Genomic DNA, 26,786 nt, shown 5'->3' with positions numbered 1-26,786 from the left:
ATTACATAAGGGGAAAACATTATGGCATCTTGGTAATAATCATTGGTGTCATGGATTTGAAGGTAACGTAAAAGCAAGAATGCAACATTTATGTAGAATTTCCAGAGGTGACTTTTAGCTTGAAATAAGGCTTGATAAATTGATTTTGAAAAGCATACTTTATTTATGATACATAATATGAGCAAATAACCGTACTATTAAAAAAAAGTGTGAATCCAGAACTTTTCAGTTATTCTGTATCCAAAAAGATAAATTATACATGTGATCTTTTTAGATTTACTTTTTAAATTTAGCATTAAGAGACAATTTAGCAGACATTTTCTTTTTCTTTTTCCTTTTGTAAATTATAATCACGTAAAAGCAAGAATGCAATAAGATTATACGTGTTAAAGGACAATCATGTACTGGAAAATAAAAAATTTGGACAATTAGGAAACACAGTAAATGAAGACACATTAATATTTCGGTTTGGTGGTCCATGGTTTGGGAAAGAGTGAAAACAAGTTACATTGCCCTCCGTAATGTTTGGGCCAAAGACCGATCATTTATTTATTTGTCTCGGTACTCCACACTTTGAGATTTGTAATAGAAAAAAATCACATGTGGTTAAAGTGCACACTGTCAGATTTCAATAAATGCCATTTTTATACATTTTGGTTTCACCATATAGAAATTACAGCTGTGTTTGTACATAGTCCCCCCCCCCCCCCCCCCCCCCCCCCCCCCCCCCCCCCCCCCCCCCCCCCCCCCCCCCTTTTCAGGGCACCAAAGTTTGGGACACAGCAGTGTCATGTAAATGAAGGTAATCATGTTTAGTGTTTGTTGCATATCCTTTGCATGCAATGACTGCTTGAAGTCTGTGATTCATAGACATCACCAGATGCTGGGTGTCATCTCTGGTGATGCTCTGCCAGGCCTGTATTGCAGCCATCTTTAGGTTATGCTTGTTTTGGGGGCTAGTCCCCTTCAGTTTTCTCTTCAGCATATAAAAGGCATGCTCAATTGGGTTCAGATCGGTGATTGACTTGGCCACTCAAGAATTGATCATTTTTAAGCTTCGAAAAGCTCCTTTGTTGCTTCAGCAGTATGTTTGGGATCATTGTCTTGCTATAGAATGAACTGCTGGCCAATGAGTTTTGAGGCATTTGTTTTAACTTGAACAGAGAAGATGTGTCTATACACTTCAGAATTCATTATGCTACTACCATCAGCAGTTGTATCATCAATGAAGATAAGTAAGCCAATACCTTCAGCAGCCAGACATGTTCAGGCCATAACACCCCCACCACCGTGTTTCACAGATAGAAACATAGAAATTAGGTGCAGGAGTAGGCCATTCGGCCCTTCGAGCCTGCACCGCCATTCAATATGATCATGGCTGATCATCCAACTCAGTATCCCGTACCTGCCTTCTCTCCATACCCCCTGATCCCCTTAGCCACAAGGGCCACATCTAACTCCCTCTTAAATATAGCCAATGAACTGGCCTCAACTACCCTCTGTGGCAGAGAGTTCCAGAGATTCACCACTCTCTGTGTGAAAAAAGTTCACAAGACCACCTCATCTAAAAAGATGAGGTGGTATGCTCTGGATCTTGGGCAGTTCCTTCTCTCCTCCATACTTTGCTCTTGCCATCACTCTGATATGTTAATCTTTGTCTCATCTGTCCACAAGACCTTTTTCCAGAAGTGTGGTTGCTCTTTTAAGTACTTCTTGGCAAACTAACCTGGCCATCCTACTTTTGCGGCTAACCATCTTGCAGTGTAGCCTCTGTATTACTGTTCATGAAATCTTCTGCGGACAGTGGTCATTGACAAATCCACACCTGACTCCTGAAGATTGTTTCTGATCTGTCGGACAGGGGTTTTTCTTTATTATGGAGCGAATTCTTCTGTCATCAGCTTTGGAGGTCTTCCTTGGCCTGTCAGTCCCTTTGCGATCAGTAAGCTCACCAATGCTCTCTTTCTTAATAATGTTCCAAACAGTTGATTTTGGTAAGCCTAAGGTTTGGCTGATGTCTCCAACAGTTTTATTCTTGTTTATCAGTCTCATAGTGGCTTCTTTGACTTTCATTGGCACAACTTTGGTCCTCATGTTGATAAACAGCAATAAAAGTTTCCAAAGGTGATAGAATGACTGGAGGAAAGACTAGGTGCTGAGATCTCTCTTATACCTGCATTAGGAGGCATTTCGACACACTTGAGCAATTACAAACGCCTATGAAGCCATGTGTCCATAACATTATGATACCCCGAAATGGGGGGACAGCTGTAATTTCTACATGGTGAAACCGAAATGTATACAAATACCCTTTAATAAAATCTGACAATGTGCACTTTAACCACACTTGATTTTTTTTTTTTTAATTACAAATCTTAAATTGTGGAGTCCAGAGGAAAATAAATAAATGAAGAGTCTTTGTCCCAAACATTATGGAGGGCACTGTAGTTTATCTAACTAGCATGCTGTGACCTGTCAGGCATTTGCTAAGTTCTGTATTTCAGTATGTTTACGTTCCTTTGTTTGTGTTCTCTGTAATATCCTTTGTTAACTTATCATCATGGCAGAGAAGATAGACACAAAATGCTGGAGTAACTCAGCGGGTCAGGCAGCATCTCCGGAGAGAAGGAATGGGTGAGAAGGAATGGTTTTGGGTCGAGACCCTTCTCCATGGTAGCCTTAGCCACAACCTGTGATTATATTCCCTTTATCCCACCTATAGCTTTCATGCCTCTTCTGTAATTAAAAGTTATTTTATTTTCTCTTTTTCCCAGTTCCCATTTAAGGGTCATCAAAATGGAAAGTTTACTGTTTCGCCCTCTGCAAATTCGGCCTGAGCTGCTGAGTATTTCCATTGTTTTCTGTGTTTACCTCAGATTTTCATTATGACAAGCTTGTCGTTTAACATTGGAGCATGGAAAAGTTCATATAGCCCCTGAACTGCTTTTCCTTTCAGTAGAAATCTTGGTTTGATGTCACATTTTCCTGACAGAAATTTGATTCCCCTGTAGAGAATTATCTCTATAACTAACTATTTTTCTGACTTGTTTGGTTTTACAGATGCAATGAATCTGTGCTTAGCCCTGATCACACAAGGTTTGGAAGAAACAGCTTTCCAAGTGTTGAAAACCTTTCCCACATTTCAGTCTGAGAATCAAAATGGGGAACCATTAGATTGTGGTAACTTCTTCATCAGGCACTGTGTCAATTTAGAAAAGGTAAAAGAATAATGATGCTCCCTTTGTCTTCATATTTTGTTCTCACTGAAACACAATTAACCAGGTATCTCTGTCCTCTGATTTAAATGCCTCCACAACATGTTGCTTTACAAACAAACTTAATTACTCCTAAACCTTTGAAAGTTCAATAGTTATTTTTCATTTAAGATATGTTTTTGTACATTTGCTTTTATTTAAAAACTTGTTTGCAAGTGCGCATATAAAAGAAAATAACTTGCCTGTATATAAAATAGTTGCTGCATTCCTAATAATAAAACCTCTTCTGCTTGATGTATGGATGATTTCCTTTGGGAAAGTACTGATTTCTATTTTTTCCTTCACGATCCAGCCAGTCGACAAACTGCGACAATTCTGTGAGGGACTAAAGGAGACCAATTTGCATTCTGCTCCTTTTCAATTTGCTCTTTATTGCACTCTGGATGCCAAAAAAGAAGGTAATAACATATAAAGCTTCAAGTCTTTGTATTTTTAAGCATTTTAATTCTAACATGATCTTTTCACATAACTTTGGATAATTTAAAATGCTAAACATCTATTAATTTGTTGATATGTTTGTGTCTTTGATGTGAAAGTTTGGAATATGCTTACCTGGAGAAGGTTGGGGCACTTTTCTTTCCTGCACCATTTAATAACGACCCCAAATCCCTTATAGAATGGTGATACTGAAGTTTTGCCCAAGGCCATAATCACTAAATGTGGCCTTTACACCGAAGATAGACACAAAATGATGGCGTAATTCAGTGGGACAGTAATAATCATTACATTTCTGCAAATGGTTTGGATCAAATAGCAAAATTTGAATCTACCTTGAATGAGTTACTCATATAAGTTATAGTTGGTCCCAAAATGTTGCCTTTTCTGTTATCTCAACAGAGTCCAGTGACATAGCGAAGGAATAAGCATTTAAACAATCGAACACAGATTATTAATCCTCTGAGCACATTAATTGTCAATTGAGTCATGTTAAACTCAGATTTGGAGATTCACTGTAATGTAATCTAGGAGGTGCATATTGTAACAATTCATTTCTAATAATGCAGAATTCATGGGATTTAGAGAAGGAAATGTTTAGTTTGCAGTCATTTAATCTGTTGAAAGATTTCCTTTCTTTTTCTGTAATAATGTTTACATCACTTTGCAAAAAAGTAAACAGCATTGATCAAACTATATATTGCATGAACTAGCATTACTCATTTTCTTTAAAATAAAATTGAAACTAAGAAATAAATCACTCAAGTTGTAATTGAGACAAATAGTCACTCATGCAGCTTGATTATTCCAATATCTTGAAGATTTGGCATCATTTTAATTTTGGTATATGATAACATAAGATTAAATGGTTTCCTTTTACATTTGTAGCAATGTCTGTTGAGCTTATGAAGATCATGCAGAAGGCAGGTTTACCTGTCAGACCTCATTACTTTTGGCCTATATTGGCACAACATCAGAAAGAAAAGAATGCACAAGGTTTGTGACATTTAAACTTCCAATTTGCTGAATATTTACAATAAGGTTAGAAAGTCTTTGCTATATGCTTCTTGAATAGGTAATTTGACTGTACAGGGCAGATAATGTTTCAACACGATTAAATGTAAATGAAATTGAAACTGTGGAAAGTACAAGTAGTTCTGCTATAACACATGGTTGCATATTATGCAATTGATGATTTAGGGAACGCTTATTGTATTAAACATGTTGAATTAGGTAGAACATTATTTTGATTGGGAATTAAAAAACATTTAAAAGTTACTTTGGAAATTGACAAGCAGCAAAAAAGCTATCTTGCAAAAATAAAACCCAGGGGAAAAAATGCTTCCATGTAATCACCATGCAGTGATTAGAAATCATTGTTTTTTCAGTACTTAAGTCTATCTGTTTCCACGCAGATGGCTATTGAAATTGGCAAGCAATCACCTTTATCGACATTTTGTGTAATGCTACTCCATTGAAAAATATGAGCTAGCACCTCTCGGATTTTTAGTTTGCAATAACTAAAACTTAAGGGCCTGTCCCACTTATGTCCTTGGCACGCAAATTACGCAACCTCGTCGTCGCGTTGACGCACATGGGCATCGTGTGGCCTCGCGGGGCCGGTCACACTGAGAAGCCCGGAGGGGTATGTAGTTGTGAGCAGTAACGCGCGGTGCTCCGAAATTTTGTAGTGAACAAAATCTTCGCGCGCCAGCAGCCTGTTGCGTAACTGACGGCCAAAGTGGGACAGGCCCAAGACCCTGGCACGATGCAACGTCTCACCTCCAACAGCAGCAGAAGCAGGCAAACGATCGGCGAGCTCGGCCTGGGGCTCACGGCCGTTGCAGTCCAGATCCGCCCCCACTTCTACTCCCAGAGCGGGGCCAAGAAAATTGAAGATAGACACAAAATGCAGTAGTAACTCAGCGGGACCGACAGCATCTGGAGAGAAGCAACGGGTGATGTTTCGGGTCGAGCCTCTTCAGTCTGCAAGAAGGATCTTGACCCGAAACGTCACCCATTCCTTCTCTCCAGAGATGGTGTCGGTCCCGCTGAGTTACTCCTGGAGAGAAGGAATGGGTGACGTTTCGGGTCAAGATTCTTCTTGCAGACTGAAGAAGAGTCTCGACCCGAAACATCACCTGCTGCTTCTCTCCAGAGATGCTGCCGGTCCTGCTGTGTTACTTCTGCATTTTGTGTCCATCTTCAAATGACGTCACGCGCTCCAGACGGGTGTGCGGGCGCATGAAGTCGCGCGCGACCTTCGCGGGATCGTCGCATCTCAACGCGACCACGAGGTCGCGTAATTAGTGTGCCAAGGACACGTAAGTGGGACAGGGGCTTTGGTTGTTAAAAGTATCTTTATATTTGAAAATGCTGTTTGATTGTGAGGGGGTGGGGAGGGAGGATTATTATTGGGAGTCTTAAATTCTAGCCAAGTGTTGAAGTGTGGATTTTCGCCATCTATCTTACCTGAATCTTTTGAAAATTATGCATTTTCAAACATGTTGTTCAGTAGTTTTGTGGAGTTGGTAGCTGAGCTTAATCTCATGCAGAAGCATGTTAGCAAAGACTAACTGCTTCGAAGTGGGATAATTATGTCCATTGGAAGCTTTTAGAGTGAACAAGTTCAGGATCTAGTCAGTTTCAGCATTTATCCTTGAAGCCTTTGAGTAAGCTAAGATCTTTATGGTAACATGCTTGACATTTTTCTGCTTTAGTGTCCTTGTAAATCATGTTGTTATGATAGCACCTTGGCCAAAAATGTTCTATTTTGACTTATCTTTTATGTTCCGTATAAATGAATTCATTTCATTATTCTCTATCGCCCCTTTGTTCACAACAGATAGGTATGGTTAAGAGCTCATATGTACAGGAAATAATTTTGGTTGTGTATTGTTCTTTTCATTTAGTAATGTTGTGCACTGAGCACATTGATTCTCTGCGTGATGTAGAATGGAGTCACAGAGACATAGCTGGTAGGGCCACTGCAGTACAGTGCAAGAGATATTTGTGGAACTTTCACTTTTACCATGCGACTGTCTTGGTGCCCTCTGCGTTCCACAAATATGTGCAGGTTGGTAGATGGTGATGAGAAACGTGGGATTAATGTAAATGGAGGGAAGAAGGAGGTTGGTGATCAGTATAGACCTGCTGATGTGTGGGGCTGTTTCCACACAATATCTCGACTTAGTATGGTTGAGTAAACAGGGTACATGGTCTACAAACAGTTACGATAAGGGTAACATCGATTGTAATAACAACAGGATGGCGCAATATTGAATAGAATAGAATAGAATGTTTTTATTGTCATTGCACAAAACTGAGCAACGAAATTCAATTTGCTTCTCCTCCGTTAAAAGAAATACAACACGACACCAATGCACATACGTACAGTTAATAGTAGAATATAAATACATTTTTAAAAGAGATTAAAAGAATTTAGCGGTATTCCTCGAAGTTACTTCTTGCTTCCCAGTGTTCACTATTGGAGTTAAGCTCGTTTATCGCACAATGGTAGAAACTATTTTTTAGTCTACCAGTGCGAGCCTGCAGAGATCTGAATCGCCTCCCGGAGGGTAGCAGAGTAAAAAAGGTGGTTGGCAGGGTGGGATGGGTCCTTCTTGATATTTATGGTCCTGCGCAAGCATCGGGCCTTGTATATGTCATCCAAGGAGGGCAGGTTAGCGTTTGTAATGCGCTGCGCAGTTTTTATAATTCCCTGCAGCGCCCTCCTCTCAGCTACAGTACAGCTGGCAAACCGCACCAGGATTCCATAGGTGAGGATACTTTCCACGGCGCATCGATAGAAGGACAGCAGCAGCGGCTGTGAGACGTTAACTCTCCGTAGAGACCTTAGGAAATAGGATTGTAGTGCCAATCAAAGAAGTACAAGACATTGTTGAAGTACAATAACACAATAACCAAATGAGGTTAGAATTATGGTGTCGTAGAGTTGTGTGCACACAAACAAGCCTATGGGGCCAACTCAACCATAGCTCCCAAGTTAAACTAAAACCTACTTGCCTGCATTTGACCCATATCCCTCCAAACTTTTCCTATATATCATGTCCAAATGTCTTTTAAATGCTGTTATTGTACCTGCCTCGGCCACTTTCTCTGGCAAATTGTTCCATACACCCTCCACCCTCTGTGTGGTGCCCCCTTAGGTCACTTTTTTAAATATTTTCCTCTCACCTTAAACCTATGCCATCTACTTTATGATTCCACATCCTGGAAAAATTATTTGTGTGTATTCACCTTATCAATGCCCTTCTTGATTTGGTACACCTCTACAAGATAATCCTTCAACCTTGTATGCTCCATTGGATGAAGCCCTAGCCTGCCCAATTCTTCTTGTAACTCAGGCGGTCGAATGCTGGCAACATTACTGTAAATCTTTCCAGCTTATTGACATATTTTCAATAGCAGAGTAACCAAAACTTTAAACAGTATGCCTTGTGGTCTCACCACTATCTTGTACAACTGAAAGTTAAAATGTAAGAGTGTGTGACAGCACCTCTGAGAAAGGGTGTGAAATATGTGCCTTCTTCAAGAATTTGATAGCAATGTGGAAGAAGCTGTTATTTAGTCTGGACTTCTAGGCTTTCAAGCTACAGTATCTTCTCCCAGAAGATAAAAAAGAGAAAAGGGAATGGCCAGGGTGATAGACATCCTTGATGATTCTTCCAGCTTTCTTGATATCAGGCACCACGAGGATGAACTGGAGGAAGGAAGTGACGAGCCTGTGATAGACCAGCCTGTGTTCACCACTTGCTGCAGATTCAACTGATCAAGAACAGAGCAGTTGCCTTAAAGTTGAGATGCATTCCTTCAGAATACTTTGTGTAGCACATCTGTAGAAATTCGAGAGAATCCCGAGCAAAAAACAACAAACTGCTAGAGGAACTCGGCAGGGTCAGGCAACATCTGTGGAGAGAAATAGACAGATTACATTTCAAAGCTTCCAGATTGAAACGTTGTCTGACCCAATTCTTTGGCAATTTAGTTTAATTTTACTCTTAATTCCAGCATCTGCGAGAGAATCCTCATGGAACTGCCAAATGTTTTTAGACACATTTGAAAGTAAATACATTATTTTGGTTTCTTGATTCCTGCATCAATGTGAAGGGAGCAGGTTAGTTTGCTGATGCAATGTCGACCATCTCTTCAGAAGTTCCAATCATGGTGTGTTCAACCGTAGGGTTGTGTTCACCCCCTTGTTTCTTTAGGTCAACAACCAATTATTTTGGTCTTGGGTGGCGTTGAGGGATAGATTGTTATCCTGGCACCATTCTGTACGTCGTTTCATCTCATCGTTGTTGATCTGGCTGACAACAGTGGGATCATTAACAAACTTAAAGCTTGAATTGGCATAATGCTTGGCCAACAGCTTTGTGTGTACCGGGAATAGAGCAAGGAACCGAGTTCACAACCTTGAGGGGCACCAGAGAGGATGGTCAGGATGGCCAGCTATGTCCAATTCTAACCGACTGCTGATCAGTAAATCCAGAAGCCAGTTGTAGATGGACACCCCAAGGCCAGGATCCAGGAATATATAGGTGATCTTATTTGGTTATATGGTGTTGAGGGCTGAGCTGCTGTCAATGAACAGCATTCTGACATAGTTTTCTTATTCTCAAGGTGATCCAGTGCTGAATGTAGTGCAAGAGTGATGGCGTCCTCCGTGGACCTATTTTTTCTTTTTGCAAGTTGCAAGGGGTCTAATTTGTCAGGAACACTGGTGCAGATGTAAACCAATACCAATCTGCCACCATTATGTGGTGCAAATGTAAGCCATTAAGTGTATTCACAAGTGGATATATTTTTGGCTGCTATTGTGTGAATGGGCTGAATGATCTTGTAAAGAAGAAATTTATGGGCGTCAGCATGGGAAACATATCTCTTGATTAAAAAGATTAATTTAAAAATATATATATAATTGCTGAAGGTTTTGATCTGGTGAATAATTACTTCCATTAATGAGTTGATTTGAAGAGTGAATAAATATAATGAGGATAAAGGGAAAGATCAGAAGTTAGGGAAATATTATTAGTATATCTAAAAGCGTGCAAGAACTGGTGACGGAAATGGAATCTGTGGAAATTAAGTGGGATAATATTGCAAATAATTATCTGAAAATTCAATATTGTCCACTTGCACAAGAAAGCAAAATTATTTCATAAGCCATAGTTTTTTTTTTAATGAAACTGAAATATTTGTGTTAGAAGCTAGATCATTTTTTAATCTTTTAAAATATGTCACTTTTATCTCCAAATTTTTGTTTCTTAAGTTAGTAAATTCTGAATTTATTTTGTCACCCAAATTTCAGGTCTATTCTGAATCTTTAAAGCACTTGGGTAAATATTATGAAGTGTATGGCATGTCTCAGCATAAACCCTTATACGTCAGGCAAAGAAAACATGAAAGCTTGTTGCTTCTAGCTCTTTGTTATTTAATTTAACTGTCATTTCTTTCCATAACTGCTTTTCACTGCAGTTTGTTGAAGGTACATCTGCTCCTATGCTTGTCAAAATTATAAAGTGTAAAAAAGAGGCAGCATTTTGCCTTAAACATTAGAGCTATCTTGGAAAAAACAAAATCACTAACATATTAAATGGAGACAAATAATTTAATGTCCAGAATATTATTGATTATATTTTATTTATAAAATATTGAAACAAAATACTTTTAAAAAGTTTAAAAATATGTTTGTGACAAGGAGTCGTAATGGAATCGCCTGTAACGGGTAGGAATTTGTCCAGAGAAAAAAATGTCAGTCAAATGAAACAGCTAGAAGCAATGAATGTTAAATAATTTCTTCAGCTTGACATGTAGAATCTGTATTCAGCAATGCAAAGCACTTTGACATCCAGCATTTAAATCACAAACATTTGTACCATTCTCTGACCTGTTGCTTAGGCAGGCTAAATTGGTTCTCAGCTTGCCACTTGACTATTGCATTGTGGCAATACTCTGACTTGTTAAGATTGCAAATTAAGTTTAATTTATTGTATCAGTTGTGATTTGATATGGGCAGACTTAACTATTTGTCTCTACTTATGTGAAGAGAAAATACTTTGCCATTTGTTAAATACACAGGAAATGGGAAGAAACATAGAAAATAAGTGCAGGAGTAGGCCATTCAGAAGCAATTAATAGTAGGATTGCCTGTTAGAGCATTGGCAGGTTGATATAAGAAACACCTCAATGGTGAGATTTTTCAGAAATTGTAATATAATAAAAATTAAATTGCAAAACCCTGATTTGTAGTTCTGGAGGATGCTTAATTTCAGTGTTCAACTTCTTATTGGTTTGTTATTTTACTTGTATTGCGCTACTGTGAAATACAAATCATGCCTTACATGAGTACAACAGAGTGCAAAAGAGAAAGGGACAGTGCAGAATGTGATGTTACAGCTACAGAGAAAATCTAGATGCAAAATGTGCAAGGGCTGCAACATGGTAGATTGGGAGATCAGGTATATATCCTTAGAAGATGAGAAGATCAGTCTGAAGAAGGGTCTCGGCCTGAAACGTCACTCATTCCTTCCAGCCACTCATTCATTCCAGAGATGCTGCCTGTCCCGCTGAGTAACTCCAACATTTTGTGTCTTATCTATATAATATATTTTTTTAAATTGATAACAGCAGGGAAGAAGCTGTTTGTGAATCTGATGGTAAGTGTTTTTGAGTGTTTGTATTTGCTGCCTGACAGGAGAGGAGAGAAGTGAAAATGGCCACTGGGTGAGTGGTCATTGATTATGTTGGCTGCAATCCTGAAGCAGCATGAAGTGCAGATGGAGTCGATGGGCGAGGAGGCTTGTTTACGTGGGCTGGGAACTTTCTTGTGGTCTTATGCAGAATAGTTGTCATACCACGCTGTGATGCATTCCAGTAAGTTACATTCTATTGCATATCTGTAGGAATTGGTAAGAGTAATTGGAGACATGATGAATTTCCTTTTGAGGATGTAGAGGTATCTGTTTGCGTTCATGGCCATAGTGTCAATTTGGTTAGACCAGGACGAATTGTTTCACGCCTCAAAGCCTGAAGCTCTTGATCTTCCTCATGAAGACTTGGATGTGTACTCTGACCAATTTTCCGAAGTTTTGACAGACCCTTCGTACACTAGCACTATCCTAAACACTAGGGACAATTTACAATTTTTACCAAAGCTAATTAACCTACAAACCTGTACATCTTTGGAGTATGGAAGGAAACTGGAGTACCTGGGGAAAACACACGCTATCACAGGGAGAATGTACCGACTCCTTGCAGACAGCACCCTTAGTCAGGATTGAACCCGGGTCTCTGGTGCTGTAAGGCAGCAACTCTACCACTGCACCTCCGTGCTGCCCAAGTATTGACACCACGTTACTAAGCTCTCTATCATCATCCTGTACACAGTTTTGTCCTGTTCGAAATCCAAGTAACCACACTGGTGTAATTTGCAAACTTATTCAAAAATGAGTTGGAGTAAAATTTGGCTGCATTGTTGTGAGTTTATAGGGAGTAAAATAAGGGGCTGCAAATTCAGTCTTGCGGAGCGCTGGTATTGAGAATCATCTTGGAGCATGTTTTGTTGCTTATCCTTACTGATTGTAGTTTATGGATCAGCAAAACAAGCATCCATTTGCAGGGGAAATGCAAAGTCCCAGGTCCAAGAATTTGGAGATGAGTTTGATTGGAATTATGGTTTTGAAGGTGAAGCTATAGTTAATAAATAGAAGTCTTGGCAGGTTTCTTGTTATCCAGAGGTTCCAGAGATACGTTTAGGGCCAGGGCGATGGCATTCGCCATGGACCTGTTGTGGCAGGGCAATGGGTGAATTACAGTGGATTTAGGAAGTCTGGAAGGCTGGTGTGGATGGACACTATGCGTTCAGACATACAGTGTGGAAACAGGACCTTCGGCCCACCGAGTCCGTACCGAACAGTGATCCCTACACATTTACACTATCCTACACACAATAGGGACAATTTACATTTATACCCAACCAATTAACCTACAAACCTGTACGTCTTTGAAGTGTGGGAGGAAACCTCCCACACAGAGAGTGGTGAATCTGTGGAATTCTCTGCCACAGAAAGTAGTTGAGGCCAGTTCATTGGCTATATTTAAGAGCTTACCCAAAACCAAAATGTATATAAATGGCCTTTATTAAAATCTGACATTGTGCACTTTAACCACGTGTTTTATTTCTATGACAAGTCTCAAATTGTGGAGTACAGAGGCAAATAAATAAATGATGGGTCTTTGCCCCAAACATTATGGAGGACACTGTATTTCCTTGCCCTGCTTGTAGGTTTCCAGCAGCTTCCGCATATATAATTCCCAGTTTGAAAGGATGAAACCTGTGTTTATTATATACATTTTGAATGCCCTCTATTTATCCATTGCAGAAATTATAGTGACAACGCTGAATTAGCTGTACAATTGACTATTTCATTAAAGATCAGATAACTTGTTAAGGTTACAATAGCATTGGAGTTAAATTACTTGATTTCTATCCACATACTGGGCCATTTGATCCAGAGATAAGAATTCAAATCCCATCATGCCAGGTGGGAAACATACATATTATTAATAAAATCAAAATGTTCAATTGTTGTGTACTTATATCTTTTAAGAAGGAAATGTCTGATCTTACTGTTGAGTAAATCACACATACTCACGTATCTGGTACAATAGTATTTATTATATAGCGTACACAACACACTACAACATGTTAGCTCTATCATGTTGCATCACCAGCTAACAGCACATGTCGGGTTGCGATAATATGAATGGTGTGGTAGTCGGCGGAGCTTATATTAATAAAGCACTACATTGGTTAGTAAGTAATATAACCAATCTACATCTTTCTTTGTAAGAATAAAAAGTGAAACACATCTACAGTAAAGTGATATATATGTGTAAGCATGTTACTAGGTGCTGACTGATTAATAATGCAACCGAAACGCTAATAGCGCATCCAAGGAAGTTCAGATGGTTCAAACAAAGTAGTTGTATCTAATGAGCGGCCTACAAACCCGTCCCGCCCGTGTACAGTACAGAACCGCATCTCCTCCCTTCACCGGCGAGATTGCCGGATCCCGGGCGGCGGGGGCACTGGGGACTCGGGGGACAAACACGGCGAGGCATGCGAGCGGGGCACCGAGCGTGGTGGTGAGGGAGCTGGAGACACAACCAGGGGTGAGTCTGCAGCTGTAGGTCGTGAGGGAAGAGAAAGTCTGTCAGCAGGTGGGTAGATCGGATGCAGAGCATCAGGATACGAGACAGCAGGACGTGGTTCCTTCACAGGAGGAGATGGTGACGGTTGCGTTAGTAGATCCCACTTCTGACACCATGTTGACTAAATCACACATACTCACGGATCTGGTACAACAGTTTTTATTATATCACTTATACACTACAATATGTTGGCTCTTCCATGCTGTATCACCAACTAACATGTCAGGTTGCGATAATATGAATGGTGCGGTAGTAGGCGGAGCTTACATTAATAAAGCACTACATTAGTTAGTAAGTAATGTAACCAATCTACACTTACCCAACCTATATGTACCTCCAGATCCATCAAGGTGATTGGCTCTTAACAGCCTTAGTAGAGAAATCAGAGATGGACAATAAATCCTCTGAAATTTTTTTTTTTAATCCAATGCTCGACGTTGACTGAACAAAAAGGTGACGTGTGTCAGTTTGAGAGCTTATTTGGAATAAAGAGGCTGAATTTTAAACCTTGGCAGAGAAGCAATTATTTGACATTATTTCTGGTTGTAGTAAATGGAGTTTGATGATTCCAGAAGATTCAAGATTCAATTTAATTGTCATTTGGACCCCTTGAGGTCCAAACGAAATGCCGTTTCTGCAGCCATACATTACAAACAAATAAACCCCAGACACAACATAATTTCCATTTTACATAAACATCCATCACATCGCTGTGATGGAAGGCCAAAAAAACTTATCTCTCCACTGCATTCCCCCCCCTCCCCCATGTCAAAGTCAAAGCCCCCGGCTGGCGATGGCGATTGTCTCGTGGCCATTAAAGCCACGCCGGGTGGTGCGAGGTCGCACACCGGGTCTTGGTGTTAGAGCCCCCGGCGTGCGCTCGCAGAGTCCCGCGGCCATTCCAAGCCGCGCGGGGCGGTGATGTCAGGCCCCGCTCCAGGAGCTCTTCGACCCCGCAACTCAGGCGGGAGAAGTCGCCGCTGCGGAAGCCCTGAAAAGCGGTCTCCCTCCAGGGACCCGCGGGCTCCCGGTGCCGCCGTCCGCCAGACCCGCAGTTGCAGCCTCCGAATCTCCGGAGGTCGGGCCACAGCAGCAGCAGCGCTCCTCCACCGCTCCACCCGCTCTGGACTCGGCCAGCTCCGCGACGGTGAGGTGAGTCGTCGGCACCAGAGTCCCCAGTCTTCTTCTGTTGGAGGCCGCTCCTCGTCGCAGCCCCAACGACAACGGAGACCCGACAAGAAAAGGTCGGGTCTCCCGTGCAGGGAGAGATTTTAAAGTTACCACCTCCCTCCCACCCCCCCCCCCCCCCCCCCCCCCCCACACACACACCCCCAAAAAAAATAACAAAAAACTACATAAAAACATAGACAAAAAAATAATAAAAACGCGGACGGGCTGCAGAGGCCGCTGCTGACGATAGTCGCGCCGCCTCAGTTGGTAACAATTGTTACAAAATTTTGAGATTTAAAAAATCAAGTTTGCAATTTATCCCATCAGATAAAGCAGAAAAAGAAGTTTAATTTGACACCTAATTCACTTTCCTATCTTCAGTATTAAAAAAGTTATGGCCATTTTCATACTCGGGAATTAGCATCTTGTCCATTGCTTTTCCATTGACTTAACACAAAAGCTGTGATCGAGGACAGTCAAAAGCCGACAACTTTCTTAAAAATCAAGAGAACTGAATGAATTTTTCAGTTATTATAGATTGAAACATTTTGAAACAAATATAAAACATCTTACTTGGAGGACCTGAAATTAAAGCATATAATTAGTTAATTACCCAATTGTAGTTAATTACAAAATTAACCGTTGTGACGGAAATAGTAATAAACGCCCAGTGCCTTGAAAATTCAAAAATGTGATATTCTCAACATCAGAACTTTAATATTATTGTATAATATGCTGTAAGTCTGTAACAGATAGGTAAATAAATTACAATTTCTAGCAATAGACCAAGTCTTTATGGAGAAGATCAGTTGCTAGCTGGTACATTGGCATATCATAATCAGTAGCATCATCATACTCCTCAGATTGTAACCAATAAGCAACTCTGTACACCTTGTTTTTCCTCCACTTTTCCATTTTGGCATTGTAAACTACAAGTTTTTGCTCTTCGAACCACACATGACATGCTTTTCTGCCCACTACTTTCCCATTAACAATGTCCTGTAGATTCCAATTCTTAAGAAAATGATTTTTTTTTAATAGCCTAAGTATCCAAATAACAAACTAATCCCATTCACACAAGAACTCACAATATAACATGATTTTTAAATCTCACTGTCATGAATTTATGGAAGGAATTTAATGTTTAATTCCCATAAATTAATCTAGAAACATCCACCCAAAATATAATCAAATTATTGTTTTTTGCACAATACATGTGACTCAAACTGTTGTGAATATTTAGTTTAAAAATAATGATCATGGAGAGAGAGAATAGAATAACATAAAATTTAGACAATTTAGACGGCTTATCACCAAACAAAATGGGTATTTTAATCATCTTGCTTCTGGAACGCGATTGATTGGAACGTTGCATTGGCGGTGAATTTGAACCCCGTATCTGCAGGAAAAACACTGCCGGTTCGTATGGGGCCCAAATCACATTTTCGCCTGTGGAGGATTGATTAAAGTTATCCCAAGCAGCAAGTTTATTTGTAAAATAAACAACTTACATTTTGTTTTGTCCCGTACGTGAGATCTGTCACGTTGTAGGTGTTGACGGCGTTATTTTAATACAATCATTAAATTGTCAAGCGATTTAAATAAATAAATAAATAAATAAATAAATTGGAAAAAGAAGTCGGGAATGGAAGTTGGAACGATTTTTCTTCAGCCCAAGGAAATCTAGATTTTAATCCCCCCCCCCCCAAAAGGTGCCATAGTCGCGCACACGGCCAGTGGCAGAACTGCAGCGCCGCTGAAGTAAGTATTGTAACATCGCTATTGTTGGGCTGACTGAGAAGATTGGAACCCATCAATTAAAACTATGTTATATGATCAAATGAGGTTTTGATGTAAATTACAGAAATAAAGCACCAGAATAAGAAATGTTGAATGATAAGATGAAACCACCTCATGATCAGCAAATTATTGTACACAGACACTGCATGGTACTCTTGGTATGGTAGAAAATTGATGGTGGTGAAATTATAGTTCTGATAAATGACTGCAATCTTATTAACATTAGTTGTCAGGTTGTTCAAGAAAATGCATGAAGTAAGTTTAATTGATTTATCCCAAATGGTAGTTTGTGCAGGTGTTTGAGTTAAGAGTTTTCAATTGGAAGGTACTATTATTACCATTGACGCTTGACTAACTTGTTTATGTTTGCGGTGTCACTAGAAATTTGGGTGCATTATTGAGTTGTGTCCTTTTTTTCTTTGTGGTTTTTTAAAATAACATTTTTACTGACTAGTGGTTCTTTTGAAGAAGCTTTGGGTCTGAGAAAAAAATGTTTTCTAGATTTCCTCTCACTTATTTGTTAGTTGTCCTATAGTTCTGATAATTATTACAGAAAAGATGTAATTGTTATCTTATTTTACTCATAGATTTTGTTTATCATTGAGAAATTCTTTCCAAATAAATTCTGGTATCATTAATTTGAAGTTGTGGAGATTCTGAATGGCTTACAAATGAAAGATATGGCCAGCTTTCAAAATGTTCTCAACATTATTTAAATGTCCTTCTTTCGAAAATAAGGCGAGAGAACAAAGAAGGGAAGAAGATTGAACAGTGAGGAATGTTGGAATCGCTATGGTGGATGTTCATGTTAAAAATGTATTTGGGTGTCTTGTTGCTCTTTATTGGTATGACTGGCAAATCAAATTCCTCGTATGTTGCAAAACATACTTGACTAATAAAGTACTATTATGAGCTAAAGTTGTTGGCTCAATTTTTAAAGTTATGGCTGGACTTGATGTAAACCATTTATTACAGACCGAGAAATCAATGAAAATATTTGTGGTTGCCGATATTCTTTGACCTTAATGGCAGAGCATTCATCAGAAATGACGATTTTTATTTCACCAATTTCATCGGATGAAATTGCCCTATTTAAGAAAAGTTGCTCAGCATTGCATTGACCATTAAAACAAAATCCATACCATCAATGTGCAAGGGTTGAATCCAAGTCTCAAAAGACTGAACACCCTTTTCAATTTCATTTTATAAAAAACGTATGTAAAAACCAAACTCATAGGTAAAGGTGTCATTTCTACATATGTAATTAATGAATATTTGATTAGAGAGTTTTAATTTTAACGCCAGTTAGACAAATAACTTTAATGGTGTAAAGGTGTTTCTGAATAGTTTCTCTCTTTCAGCTCATCTCCGTCATCCCCTCATACTTCCCCTCCACCTCCCCAATCCCCATTGAGAAAATATCAAATGCGTACATGTAAAGATGAATATGAAGTTGTTGCAGGGCAAAAAAGGAAAAGTGGTGTGACTCTAATTTGGAGTGACTTAGTCCCACATATACATTTGTGCTCAAAGGGAAATCACTTTGGATTATCAGCACTGTAGCGCACCGCATAAAATATTTAAGGCTACTTTACTTTCTAAAGGTGTCACTCCAGGCTAGAAGAGCTGTAAGCAAATTTTAAATTTACAAACAACTGACAGAGGTAGTTGATGAGCTGTGAACAGCATATGCTGCCTTGCTTCGAAAATGTTGCATCAGCTGACAAGCTCTTTCTTAATAACAGAATTGTTGCATTTGCTTCTGATGTGATCTAAGAGGAAGGATAGCATTATTGCAATGCTCTGAGTGAGCTGCAAAGTTCTGTTGTTAAAATCATCTTTCAAGTTAAATTGAAAGCAGCATGTGAATCCAAAAGACAGTTTCTTTAATTATTCTGTTTTATCGCTACTGACATTATTTTTTTCTCTTTTTGTTGTTGCAGGAGGTAATGGAAGTTAGATGGGGAATATTGGGATTTGGTGTATATGGAGGTGGGATTCATAGCCAAGGCATTAGACGTGATGTTTCTGCCATATAGTTTAATAGGGTATAAAGATAGTTATCGGGGAACGAACATATTTACCAGACGTTGGTTTACTTTGGATAATAAAAGTCAATGTTCTCTTTACCTGTTGAATTTCAATTGTAAATTTTGAAATTGTGCCCATCACCATTCTAAATCAAAATATATATGCAGTGTTGCAATGAGTATTTACCTTTTTATATTGCTTGCCCTGGAAATTATGTGTGATGGGGTGCAATTTGTACTAAATTAACTGGACACAGTTGTTTTTCTCCCAGTTTGTTTCTGACTGTTGACAGAATTAACAATGACTTGAATTTAGGTACTTGCATTTCAGCCTTGATCTTCTCCAGATCAGAAATTAGATTTCATTACAGGACTTTTGAATTACCTAAACAAACATCACATACTGCACTATATAGCAGCCAAATGTTTCCCAAGGTTGCAGCCCATACTGAAGTTACAGAAACATGCAATGAAGAAACTCGATAATTTTCGATTTACTTTTCATTTAAACGCTTGACTACTTGTCTTTTCAGTAGTATCTTCGCAGCAGTGGACTAAATTTGATTTTTTTTTTGCCGTTTGCTATCTTGCATGCTCTGAATAGTTCAATTCTTTAACTCCTTTCAAGGTAAAGAAACCAAAATCAAAGATAAAACCTCAGCATTATTTGGGGGGTTTTGAAGATAGCTATCTATACAACTAAAAGTGATCTTGTGCTCTTCCGGTTTGCGGGGTTTTTCTATTTGCGCAAAAACGGTACGTGATAGCGCTGCGGTTAATCACCCCCTTACTATTCTCCTGTGCTGCGAGTGCAACAAGTTTCGTTCCGATCGATGGTATATTGTAAAAGTTATTGAGGGTTTAAAATTGGTAAAAACCGCGCATGCGCAGATTGCTGTCAGTTGCCGCCACGCAGATTGGCCTATTCTGTCACTCAGGAAGGGGTGTCGCCGCATCCGCTGTCAATCGGCTGGAGGTCCACATGGTGAAGGAGTGGCGCTGCCACCTGAGGAGCTACGGCCGAGCAGTACCTGGTGGGGAGGTGGTGTCGCGGACTGGGCCCAGACTGGAACCAAGGACGATCCTGGGTCCAGTGTCGGGGACGAGCCCGGAGATGAAGTCAAGTCCAAGCCTGGGGCCTGGTCAAGGTGTACCAGCGCCTCGGGGTCCGCCTGGCCTCCACTTCCTGCTCTGCGGGCAACTCTAGCTCAGCGACTGCCACCCCTACCCCGGCATAGCAAGCCTGGCTCCGTCGAGGCCCAGGTCCGCGAGTGCTTCAGCCGCCTACAGCCAGGGCCGGGCCGAGTACAAGAACCAGGCCCTGGCGCTGCTCTACGAACTGGGTAGGTCCTGAGGCAGGGAATGGGAGTGAAGGGAGGAGGATGAGGGAAATGGGGAGGAGGGAGATGGGGGTGGTGGCGACAACGATGTTCCCTGCTGTTTACCCGCTGGCGAGGGACACCGCGGGTCCCGGGACGGGCAGCGCCTCATTGGTTCCCGCCCGCGGGCGCTGACACTGGGTGCGGCCCTAAGGCACTGCAGCATTACATGGAGAGAGGAAGCGCCGCAGCCTGGCCCACAGCACGGGGGGGGGGGGGGGGGGGGTTAAGGGGGAAGAGGGGGATGGGGGGGGGGAGAGAGGGATGAAGGAGGGAGGGGGAGGGAGATGGAGAGGGAGAGATGAATGAGGGAGGGAGGAGAGGGATGGAGAGGGGAAAGAGGGAGGGAGTGGGGTAGTGGAGTGCAGAGGGGTAGGGAGGGGGTGGATTTGATGGGAGGTGGATAGGTGAGTGGTGGAATATTGCGTTGGAGGAACGGGTTGCGTTGGGGGAACAGGTGAGTGGTGGAATATTGTACTGGGGAACGGGTTGCATTGGGGGACCAGGCCTCCCATGTGACAGGGACCCAACGGGTCCCACTTAGTCTGGTGGCTTTTAGGGGCATCAGCTTCAGACTTTGTGATTCTCTGACAAGGACTGGATGCAGTATTCAAAGTAGTTGCTGGCAATAGCACTTCAAAGCCTAAGTAACTCCTTTCAATTTGATCTCTATTGTATATAATTAATAATTTAGTATATTGTTATTATATAGTGAACTTTTCTTGTTATTTGTAAATGAAATCCCATGGTCATTGACTTACCTACATGGTAAATGGCAGGGAATTGAAGAATGCAGGTGAACAGAGGGATCTGGGAATAACTGTGCACAGTTCCCTGAAAGTGGAATCTCATGTAGATAGGGTGGTAAAGAAAGCTTTTGGTGTGCTGGCCTTTATAAATCAGAGCATTGAGTATAGAAGTTGGGATGTAATGTTAAAATTGTACAAGGCATTGGTGAGGCCAATTGTGGAGTATGGTGTACAATTTTGGTCGCCTAATTATAGGAAGGATGTCAACAAAATAGAGAGAGTACAGAGGAGATTTACTAGAATGTTGCCTGGGTTTCAGCAACTAAGTTACAGAGAAAGGTTGAACAAGTGAGGGCTTTATTCTTTGGAGCGCAGAAGGTTAAGGGGGGACTTGATAGAGGTCTTTAAAATGATGAGAGGGATAGACAGAGTTGACGTGGATAAGCTTTTCCCACTGAGAGTAGGGAAGATTCAAACAAGAGGACATGACTTGAGAATTAAGGGACAGACGTTTAGGGGTAACATGAGAGGGTACTTCTTTACTCAGAGAGTGGTGGCTGTGTGGAATGAGCTTCCAGTGAAGGTGGTGGAGGCAGGTTCGTTTTTATCATTTAAAAATAAATTGGATAGTTATATGGACGGGAAAGGTATGGAGGGTTATGGTCTGAATGCAGGTGTATGGGACTAGGGGAGAATACGTGTTCGGCACGGACTAGAAGGGTCGAGATGGCCTGTTTCCGTGCTGTAATTGTTATATGGTTATATGGTTAAAGTGCCCAATTAAAAGTTACTCCAAAATTTTGTGTCTATTTTCAGCATTTTCTGCTTTTAGGCCGAAACCCTTCTTCAGACTGGAACTACTGAATGTAAAACATGTAAAGCAATTTTGGAAAAGAGTTGTGACATTTGCGCGGTGTCCTGGTTAATGTTTATTACTCAACCATTATCACCAAGCAACTGATTTGTGGAAGTGCATTGCAAACATTCTTCTGTTAATTTTGCCTGCATTACAATCGTGCTCAAGTTTACAAAGTCGTTAAAAAAAAACTATAATTGTGATACGTACCTTGTAATTTATTGAAATACAGTTCACGTTTGTTCTACTTGGAATATTTTGCACTTGCATTAATAAAATGTATTTGCGAGTTTTCCAAATGTGAACTAATTTTATAGCCGTCCTGAGAGCTTCTCAGGGTCATAGGTCCCTTCCAGTTGGATACAGCTCAGGAATCTCAATAGTTTACATTGGTATTTTTAATCCAAGCATTAACCGTGATTCCTGGAGCATTTCCAAGGTGGGCAAAAAGGGCAAAATATGACATTTGGTGAATGCTTGAATGATGCTTGAAAATTGTTGTAAATACAAATACTGAAAGAAAAAGTTCATCAGAAGTGCCAATAGAAGTGTATTTAATGGGCGACAGGCAATTGCTACAGTGCAGACCTATAAGTAATTGTGTGTATTACTTTACAGGGACAGTAGAAATACTGAAAGTTATGCAGAATCTGAACATCGAGCCTGATGTGGAGACTTTTGCAAATTATGTCCAATCAGCATTTGACAACGCAGAGCAAGCTCGTGTCCAGCTTGAGGTTTGTATCGGTGAACCCCCTCCATCAACAACTTGTGTTTATGTAGAAACATCTTTTAAAAAAATCCACATTATATATTAGAGCATAGAACATTACAGCAGAGGAACAGGCCCTCTGGCCCACAATGTCTGTGCCGAACATGATGTCAAGACCATCTACCTGCGCATAACCCATATCCCTCCATTCCCAGCATATCCATAAGTCTTAAATGCCACTAATGTATCTGCTTCAACCACGGCAGCACATTCCGGGCAGTCACCACCGTCTGTGTAAAAAACAAACTTGCCCCACACATCTCCTTTAAACTTTGCTCCTTTCACTTTAAAGCAAAACCCTGTAGCTTTTGATTTTTCCACCCTGGAGAAAATGATTCTGACTGTACCCTATCTGTGCCTCTTAAAACTTTCTATACTTCTATCAGGGATTGATGCCATTCTGCCATTGATGAAATTCTGAGGGACAGAGACCCAAAGCAACCAAAGAAATCATTGCAGGAATAGAATTTGATAAAAAATGAGAAACATGAGTAGAATATTTAATGCTTTAATTAAATTGTTAAGTTAAATCTATTGGGTAAACTTGATTTTGGTTTGTTTAATGCTTCTAATTCAGTGCGACTGTGCAATCTTATAGCCAAGGCTTTCACACTGTACCAAAGTTTAAAATTAGTCATCTCTTTTTGTATAAACGTATAAGCTATTTTTGTGATCATTTATTAATTAGTGCATTGCCTTGTATGCTGCAAAAAACTTTTTCTGGCTTGTGCTACCTTCACACTATCGTTACTCAAATTTACCTGTTATAATAGTCTTTAAGTTGGTAAATAAATTAATTGACGAGGTTTAATTAATCACGTCCAATCTCCCGATTTTGGCTCAGCAAGGTAATATTTACTACATTTAAAATACAATTATTCATCGAAATGGGATGGTCCAGAAGGATGCAGTCAATGGGAAGAGTGCAGATGGGTAAAATGATTGATGTGGTTGCGTTGGGTCAAAGAGCCTCTCTTCTATAACTCTGACTAATAAATGCTTTGGCTAAGGTTTCAAATTTAGTTAACAAAAATTCATTGGTGCAGAAAAGATAAAGGATTTGCGTAATTATTTTAGAACCAGATTGGTGTGTTAAATTCTGACCTTGGCCTTTTGATTGTGTAATCTAGGGATAAATAACTGATCACATTAAATGCGTTAGTATTTTTGGAAGAAAAAAAATATATCGATCTTGGTTCTTTTATCTTTGTAGGAAAATGGATGTCTGGTCAACACAGTTGGATACTATGCCTCTGAACTCAGAACAGAAGCTCTTAATGGACATTTAGACAAGGTTTATTCTATGTGTAAGTGTTGTAACATCCAGCAGATACATTTCTTATTTGTTTCTCCTAATACTATTTGTGAATACCAGTTATTGTGTTGTACAATATTGTAAAAAGAGAAGTTTTGATTTTCTGGATGGCAAAGATGTTATTAGAACCAATATGTTTGATAACTTTTCTGTACTTCTGAAATCATCAGTGAAGTAAGTGCAGTTTTGAGGAAACTTGCTATCCAATGTAAACACAAACAACAATAATCAAAGCAGTAATATAATCAGTGACTTAAACTAGAGCTGATAATTAATTTGAATTGATATTTTAACATGTAAATGTTTGAAAGAAAATTATGTTAAACATAACTTAACAAAATATGATTAATTGGGGGTGATCCAGCAACTAGATCCTGCTTTGCTATTCATCAAGATAGTAGCTAATCAGATGCTGAGGAATGGTCCCGATCCACACCATCATCTGTTTACCACAGATGCTGCCTGATCTGCTGAGTTCCTCCAGCAGTTTTTTTTTCAAGATTCCAGCATCTGCAGGCTTGTATCTTCATAGCTAATCCTCTACCTTAGCTGTTTTGATAGTGTAATCTAGGGATAAATAACTGATCACATTAAATCTGTTAGTATTTTTGGAAGAAATAAATATATCGATCTTGGTTTGATTTCCAGTTTCCAGTGCCATTATTATTGATTCCCCTGATATGCAGAAATCGGTCGACTCGGTTTTGAATGAACACAGCACTGGCACAATTGGCCTCGGGTTGAGAATTCCAAAGGTTCACTGCTTGAGGAAATACATTTTCCTTATCATTGTCTAAAATGGCCTGCCCTTATCGCTAAAGAATGTATCCGTGGCTCATGACCCTTCAACCAAGGGAAATGTCCTGCCTGAATCTAGCATGTCAAGCATTTAAAAAATGTTGTCCGCGGGTCACAAGAATATATAGGATGTAGAAACTTGAAAAGGAAACGTATTTTGTATAGTCTATCTTATGACGATTGACGATTCTTGAAATTTGTAATGCGCACCGAAAATGTTAGACTGTTGCAGCATTTATTTATTTTTTTGCTGAAAGGGTTTCAATGCAATTTCTGTTCAAAGTGGTTCTTAACATAACATATTATGAAATGGCAGTAAATATTATTCAAAAATATCTTGTATGTCTGCCACAGTATAAAATTGATTTAGGTTCCACCTGGGACTTTTCTCGAGCTATCATTTGTATTTCTCTTTTAACAGTGTCCTCACCTGAAAACCCTCTGCTGGATTTAAGTAATTTCAGAGGAAGTCTTATTTTAGGCTTTAAGAGGTAAGTTAATTGTGTATATAAAAGAAAAAATAATTGTTGTGGAACCTCAGTTCATTCTGTGTTAGAATCCTTTTGATTGATTCAGTTACGTTTAAGTCACTGGACTGTACAAATGCTTGCATTAGTAATTAAATATTCTACCAATTACTGCATAATTTGTTCTTTTAGCAGAAAAATAGTTTTGTTTTTATTAAGGTCCCATCTGTTGCCAAATCAACAATGACTGTTGAAAATGTGTTTTTACATATTTACTCGGCAATTACAAGGCCATGCTCCAATGAAGCACAAATATTATTCTTACATTTTAATATTGTTTGGTCAATCATTCAAATATTGTAAATGATTGCAAATATAGCACAACCTGCAGGATGACTACATTTTTATGGTAATGTACCAACTCATTCAGCTTGATTTTCTATCTTTAAAATATATGTCCTTTGCCAACAGTAAATTTGAGATTCCAACTACAATTTGTTGATTGATGCCAGTCTTGCAGTCTCCCCCCACTGCAGAACTGGCAATGAATAACCCTCATTAGATAACTGTGACAATAATGTTACGTTCCAGTTTAATTGAATGACGAATTAAATGTGTGTAATCTGGTTACAGATTCCAACATCTGTGCCATTAATGCAAGTGAACAAGGTTTAATTGCAGTTTGTAGCGAGTGTACTGGATGATGTCACCAAGAGTGTGCACAAGAGGGCCTTTTGGGACTTCCAAGAAAATGTGGGTGATATGTTGCATGATGTTGCATGATGTTCTGAGTACATTTGGATAGATGTCAACTGAGTTCGACAGCTATTGGAGAGATTGGCCAAAAATAATATACTCGTGCTTGTCAAAAACGGCGATGAGGTCCACAATATAATTTCTGAAGAAAATAAACTGTTGGTATTAGTGCAATTAGGATTATGGAAGACCACTGTTTATTGATAAGCATCCACAAAGTATGTCTGTGTACTGCTGTTTCCTGGTGGAACGGCAACCAAGTGTCGAGTTTCAGTATACTTTATAATATAAAACTGCTTAAGAGGCAAGTGGATATAATTAAAAGGCCATTTTGAAAAAAAAATTCTGGGATTACAGCAGAAGATGGTGCTCCCTCCTCCTCATTCAGACTTTACTTCCCACTTAATACAGCTCTTGTTTACCTTTCATTTTGGTCATAACATCGTCATTGCCCACTAACTTTCATCCATTTGATATAGCCCTCATTCACTCTGATCCTAGACCAACAGTCTCTCTATCCCTTCCTTCTTGTTGTTTGTTTGTATGTGTTTAATGTATGTTTTAGTGTTCTTTAGCTTGTTTCATGGTGTGGGAGATTGGGGGAAACTTTTTCTAATCTTTTATCTCGAGGGAGATGTGTTTTTGTTTTTTTTCCCGTATCGTATCTTTATCCGTACTGCGACCTAACTTCGAGGAGTTGGCGCCTTTGCTTGAGACGGACTTCGGGAGCTCCACCTTGGGAGCCTGC

At 39.8% G+C, this 26,786-nt stretch overlaps 1 protein-coding gene across 1 annotated transcript in view; it reads left to right on the top strand.

Annotated features, from left to right (window-relative positions):
* Positions 1 to 26,786, top strand: part of lrpprc (leucine-rich pentatricopeptide repeat containing) — a 135,572-nt gene that overhangs the window by 34,961 nt on the left and 73,825 nt on the right. The window contains exons 9-14 of the mRNA XM_055639619.1: positions 3,061 to 3,218; positions 3,568 to 3,673; positions 4,599 to 4,706; positions 22,549 to 22,667; positions 23,916 to 24,009; positions 25,237 to 25,306. Coding sequence (XP_055495594.1) covers positions 3,061 to 3,218; positions 3,568 to 3,673; positions 4,599 to 4,706; positions 22,549 to 22,667; positions 23,916 to 24,009; positions 25,237 to 25,306 — 655 coding nt within the window. The remainder of the gene's footprint in view (positions 1 to 3,060; positions 3,219 to 3,567; positions 3,674 to 4,598; positions 4,707 to 22,548; positions 22,668 to 23,915; positions 24,010 to 25,236; positions 25,307 to 26,786) is intronic.

Source organism: Leucoraja erinacea, chromosome 8, assembly GCF_028641065.1.
Source record: "Leucoraja erinacea ecotype New England chromosome 8, Leri_hhj_1, whole genome shotgun sequence".
Taxonomy (NCBI): Eukaryota; Metazoa; Chordata; class Chondrichthyes; order Rajiformes; family Rajidae; genus Leucoraja; species Leucoraja erinaceus.
The sequence above is the reverse complement of the archived record's forward strand: the minus strand, read 5'-3'. Positions and strand labels throughout refer to the sequence as shown.